Source organism: Gallus gallus, chromosome 7 (genome assembly GCF_016699485.2).
Source record: "Gallus gallus isolate bGalGal1 chromosome 7, bGalGal1.mat.broiler.GRCg7b, whole genome shotgun sequence".
Lineage (NCBI taxonomy): Eukaryota > Metazoa > Chordata > Aves > Galliformes > Phasianidae > Gallus > Gallus gallus.
In genome coordinates this window covers 34108288-34114430 of record NC_052538.1, presented here as the reverse complement: position 1 = coordinate 34114430, position 6143 = coordinate 34108288, and the positions used below count along the sequence as shown (strand labels likewise).

General features: G+C 53.1%; 1 protein-coding gene across 2 annotated transcripts in view; it reads right to left on the bottom strand.

Annotated features, from left to right (window-relative positions):
• The window catches only part of ACVR2A (activin A receptor type 2A), a 57475-nt gene extending 53291 nt beyond the window's left edge, over window positions 1–4184 (bottom strand). For both annotated transcript variants that reach the window (XM_015289792.4, NM_205367.2), the window contains exon 1: window positions 2835–4184. In XM_015289792.4, the coding sequence (XP_015145278.1) occupies window positions 2835–2889 (55 nt within the window). In that variant the 5' untranslated portion in view covers window positions 2890–4184. The remainder of the gene's footprint in view (window positions 1–2834) is intronic.
• Window positions 4185–6143: the final 1959 nt, after the last annotated feature.

The following is a 6143-nucleotide window of genomic DNA, read 5'->3' as shown; positions in this document are numbered from 1 at the left end:
GAATTTTATTATTATTTCAGGATCCTTGGCTCTTCATTCAGGCAAAAATCTACACAGACTAACATACGTAGAGTATTAGAGAGAGGGTGCTCAGGGAACCTAAACACGACTGCAAAGGGGCACTTCTACATTTAGCTCCTACACATTTAACTCATTCTCTTGGATGAGTATAAATGGGTGCAAATCTATACCCACTTTTATCCAGCTATCTAAGCTGCCATGAAATCCAGTACCTTAACACAGATACTCTTATTTAAATACCACAGTCAAAAAGTGGAGATATTCCCACGTTCTTAGCAAAGACTATGAGATTTAACTCACTGGAAATTCCTATACATCTGAAGTAAACTTCCAGCGTTCTGTACAGCAGTTCAGAGATGGTTAAATAAAACGCCTTCAGACCGAAGCCCACTTCCACACCCATGCCACAGAACAAACCGTTTTCACCTAGTTAAAGAACAATACCATTAATGGGCCACGTAAGCAACTTGGGAAAATAGCTGCACAAAGGACACTGCAAATAAATAAACGCAGAAACCCAACACCCCCACATGCATGCGCAAAGCCCAGCAGCTGGGGAGTGGAACCAGACGCCTTTACACCTGAACTCCTGGATTTCTTCAGCCACTGCCTATAGTCTTAAATAAACCATTGGTAGAAGCTTTTTTCTTCTCATTGCCAGTTGGAAAATGTAAAGGGAACTTCTGACCATGATGTGAGAATGGATTGATCAATAGGAGCCTGAACCTGAGCGATCAGAAGGAAGGCTGCTCCTCAAAGTGCTGCACTTCATGCTGAAAGCTTACATAATCTGATGATTCTGAGTGTAAAAACAAAAGCTTACTGCGAATCTATTCATTTTTATACCACAACAGGGCTGCAGAAACTCCACTATTCCAAGCAGTGGAGCAGAAAACAGTTTAATATGCATTAAATACCGGAATACTTCATGTGGAATACTGGCATAACCACCAAAACAATACCCTTAATATGAGAACTGTCGTCTGAATCACAGCCAGTTTTCTGATCGTTTAGCAAAGATTATTCCTACCTTTACAGGCAGGAGAAGCATTCAGTTTGCTCCACGAAGACAAACATGAGCAAGAAATGCAAAAGATGGGACAGCTTTTGCTACTTAACAGCTCTTTTTAATTAATGGAGGGATGGGTAACGTCAACAAGATCACTATTCTGTGCTCCATGCAAAAGGAGCTCAATAGAAGGACGTGGAGGGGAGAGGCAGACACGAGGAACAGATGGCACCACGTCTTCAGAAACTGACAGCGGGATGGAAAAGTTTCCCTGCAGAAGATATTCCTGAATTAAGAGGAATGTTGTTATGCGAGTTCTTCAAAAAGAAGGTGTTAGGGAAAGATGAAAGACCTCTTCCAGGGTAGGACAAAATCACTAGAAGAAATCGCGTGCTGTTTCGCAATAGGAACAAATGGCGTACTCTAATCTGAAGGAAAAAAAACCAAAAACCACTCCCACCTCTCCTTAACCTGCTCTGCTATTTCTCTGGTTAAAACAGAAAGGGTTTTTTTAGTTTCTCTCTGGCAGCGATCGCCATTTCACAGCACATTTAGCCCACACGGAATTGATCAATAACACTACAGACATAAGACTAGACTATCCATTTACTAACCACAAGAAAATGTGCTGTTCAGCAAAACCCTGCACATCACAAGGCTGAAATTCTAAAAGGCATCGCTATACAGACCTCATTGCTGCCCTGGAGCAGTCCCACAGAAAGCCTGCCGGCCTTCAGGCTGATCAACAAGTGTGCCTCTGCACTGCACAGAAGAAAGCCAAAAAGTGGATCTAAGCATACACAGAGGTCTGCACTCGCATTCAGCGTGTGAGCAGAAAGGGTAAGGCTTGCCACACGACCAACACAGTGAGGGTTACACAGCTCTGCAGGCTTCAGGTGCAGCTGGTGGAGCTGTGAGCAGGGCTGTGGCAGCAGCTCTCCAGCCACTGGTTGCTGCATAACCATTTCCCTCCCAACCCAGCGGACGGACGCTCTGACACCACGCTTATCTCTCAGGACTGAGAGCCACAGCACAAAAGCTGGGTTTCAGGTGCTAAGAAAGTGAAACACTGAACAGCAAAACACGAAGTGTTACAAATCACTGTTCAGAAATCGAAAGTCTGTCTTTTCAGGCTGTTTCGGTGCACGCATCGATATGTGCTCAGCCCTCGCTATCAGTGTGGGATGAGCTAATGCTTTCACAACAGCGATTATTCCAAACTAATGAAGCACTAATGAAGGTTGCCATCCACCTCTGGACGCTCCAGAGCAAGAGCTCTAAATTAAGTTTGGAATATTTCAGCTTAGTAATTATGCTGGAGCAAACACGAGGCTGGAAAATGCCCTGCCAGGTGCCCAGAGGTGCACGAGGTGGGCACGGCCCCTGGTTGGACCCACATCGGTGCTCTGAGCACGGCACACACCTGAAGAGTTCCGCACTGGGGATCACAGTGAAAACAGCAATCCTTCACTGCCATCCCCAAACGTTCGTCATTTCACAGAATGGCCTGGGTTGAAAAGGAGCACAATGCTCATCCAGTTCCAACCCCCTGCTGTGTGTAGGGTCGCCAACCGGCAGACCAGGCTGCCCAGAGCCACAACCAGCCTGGCCTTGAATGCCTGCAGGGATGGGGTATCCACAGCCTCCTTGGGCAACCTGTTCAGTGCGTCACCACCCTCTGAGTTCAAAACTTCCCCTAATACCTAACCTAAACCTCATGTGAAGAAATGACTTCTCCTACCGCTGATACAATCTCCTCGGGCTTCCAACAGCTGACCCCAAAGCACCAAAAACACGCACTCACCTGAAGAACACGAGATGAGAAAAACAGCGAACGCTAACTTCGTAGCAGCTCCCATTTTCCAATGCTGTTAGAACATTTAAATGACTTTTAGCATCCAGTTTCTTGAGTCCTGCAAGCCGGAAAATCCCCCCCTTCTTGCGGAACCGTTATAAAGCAATCTATAGCAACTTCTCCGGAGATAGTGTTCACCAAACAGTAAAATGGGCCGTTCGGAGACCGACGGTCTCTTCTTAGCGAGAATCCGGGTTCGGGGCTCGAACTATTCGCAGCAGTGTTTCAAAACACACGTGTCATTTGGCTTCTGTACAAACAGCGGCAGGATTTAATTCAGAAAAGTACGCTACGGATCCACGGGAAACGAAGGAAGATGAAGTCAACGGCGGAGCCGCCGGGCACGAGGCAGTGTGTGCGCGCACTCCGGCTCTCCCACATGAAGCTCCGCACGGCGTTTCCCCGCGGTAGATCAGCACACGGCGGATCGCCGTCCCGCCTCCCGTTAGGCAGCGCGGGGCGCCGGGCAGCGCGGCGGCTCCATGGCAGCTCCGGGGAGAGCGGCGGGCAGCGCTCCGTCAGTCCGTGCAGCAGCGCGGAGGGGCCGCGGGCTGAGCGCTCCGCTCCGGGAACCGCGCTTTACGATTCCCCTCTACGACGCTTCCATGCCCCCCACCCCGCTCCCTCGAGACTCAATTTGGTATTTAAACGCAGACTGAAGGGAAGAAAAAAAAAAACAAAAACAAAAGCAAGAGAGAAAAACAACCGCGAGGCCAGGCAGGCTCCCGGCGCTGGGTGGCTGCGCTCCGCGGGGCCGCTCACGGCTGCCCGGCCGCCCGCAGGCCCCTTCCCCCGGCAGCCCCCGGGCACATCGCCCCGCGCCGCTTCTGATTCTCTGAGGGGAAAACAAACAAACAAACAAACAACAAAAAAGAAAAGGCAGAAGAACGCGAACGCCGAGCAGCAGGGGCGAGAAGGAGAAGCCCTCCGCCGCCGCTCCCCTCGTGCCGCCCTCGCGGCGCTGCCCGGCCCGGGGCACGCAGCCCGGCCGCCCTTAGCTCTCAGCCCGCCTCACGCCCGGCCCGCACGGAGCGCGGCGCGGCTCTCCCGTCTCCCGCGCGGCGGAGGCAGAGCGGCGGACACCAACTTTGTCCCTCCAGGAGTGCAGTTTGGGGGTTGCCGAGGAGAAAAGGCCGAGCCCGGTTTTTGTCTCTGGGCGGTGGTGGCTGGAGCCGTCTCTAGAGTCTCCCGAGTCCAACCGGCAGCTCGGAACGACCCTCCGTACCCTGCTGCTGCCGCTGCTCCCCTGTGGTAATTTCATATCTACCCATTCACTTGTGTGGCGTGGAGAACGGACCCAAGATGGCGGCGCCCGGGCGATTGTTTTTGTTTCCTCTCCTCCTCCCCCTCCCCCACCTCTCCCCTCCTTTCCCACCGCCACAAGCACGGCAGCCCGTCGCGCGACGCCGTGCGAGCGCGCGCCGCCCCGGATTGACGGCCGCGCCGCCCACTCACTGCACGGCGAGCGCCGCTCGGCCCCGCCCCTCTCCCGACCCACCCCGAGCGGGGCGGAGCGCGCTCCCTCCTCCCCTACCTGCTCGCGTGTGCGCGCGCATGGGTGAGGCGGCACGCGAGCGGGCTGCGCGCGCGCACCCCGCCTTCCCGCCTCAGGGCGTGGTCCTCGCGCCGCGGTCGCGGGGCGCCTTCTGTTGGCGTTACCTCTGAGCCCGGCGGAGCTGCTGTACCCCCTCTGCGGAGCGAGGGCCGGCGGCAGCCAGCCTCAGTCCCCCTTTAGCCCGGTTGTGGTGTCCGGCCGGCCCGTGGGCAGGTGCTAGGGTCTGTTTTTTGTTTTTTGGTTTTTTTTTACAACGAGCTCTGTAAGCGGGTGTGTGGCGTCACGGAGAGCCGGAGTTGCGTCCCGCAGCGTGCCTCGCGCTCTCAGATGTTCTCACGCCTCAGTGGGGCGGCCGCAGGTTGCAGCGCCTCCTCGGCGGATCGTTGCAAACGTCCGTTCTCGCTGCTTCCCCAGCAGAGCACGTGCCCGGCCGCTGTGCTTCCCGCCCCCGACCCCCCGCAGGGCGGCTCGCCGAGCTCCCCGCGCAGCCCCACAGCGCTCCGCATCCAATCGCTGCTCGTCCTTTGCGCCTTGCAGCCTTTGTTTGCAGGGTCGCAGCCCGGAGCGGCTCCGCCATTTCACGCGTGGCGCTCCGGGACGTGGCACGAAGCAGCGCTCGAGTCCGATCCGAACAGGTAAAGCCCTTCAGCGAGTTACGGCCTCCAGGAGAGCTGTTCTCTTTCCCGAGTTTGGGCCCTCCTTGTTTTTTTTTTTTTTTTTTTTTTTTTTTTTTAAATCAATGTTGGCCGTTAACTTCTGTGTTTCAGAAGCAAAAAGCACCGAGCTCTCCAAAACTACTTCACTAAGCACAGATGTGGTTTCGGATGCCTTTGTGTGCGGGCCGCTTGGTGGCACGGTCCAAGCTTCCTTGGTGGGAACTCGTTTTTAGGTGGTACTACGTTGGGAGCTGCGTATGGAGTATTCACACCTGTGGGTTTGCAGCCAAGTCAGGGCTGAGTGACGCCTCAGGTTGTGCTGGAGGAGGTTCGGAGTAGATCTGAGGAACCATTCCTTCACCACAGAGCAGACAGGGAGAGGGGGGAGGGGGTCGCCATCCCTGGGGCTGTCCCAGAGCCGTGGATGTGGCACTGAGGGACGTGGGAAGTGGGCATGGGGGGCTGGGTGGACGTGGGGATCTTAGAAGTCTTTTTCAACCTTACTGGTTCTATGAGTATCACTGCCAAGCTGTGTGAGCTCCTCTAAATCACACACCAACAAAGCCTTTCAGCTGTTAGACCCACTGACCTACCACTAGCACTTGCGTTCAGAGGTGAAGGCATGTAGATACCTAGACTATTCATATTGAGACATCTCCTTGAGTTCCTCATTAGAATTCACGCATCCTTATTTCTTTGCCGTATTCCAACACCAACGCAAAGTTCATCCTCCAGTGATAGTTTTGATCTGAAACACCCCAAAGTAAAACGAGACATATGAGATTGTGCTCATCTGGAGGCATCGGGGCAATGTGGCAACGCTTCTTGTGCCATTTTCTACCCAAGCATTTCAGGATGATTTACGGCATTAATTAATGTATTACAACACTCCTACTTAATCTGTAGCTTTTAATATTCTTCAATAGCAGAATATTTAAACGTGACCTGTTCTGCAGGTTGTGTTTTCACTTTGCTCAGCTTCTTCAGAACACTTGTCGTGTTGCCACATGAGCAGGAAATTACAGCTAAAAATATTACTATTGTATA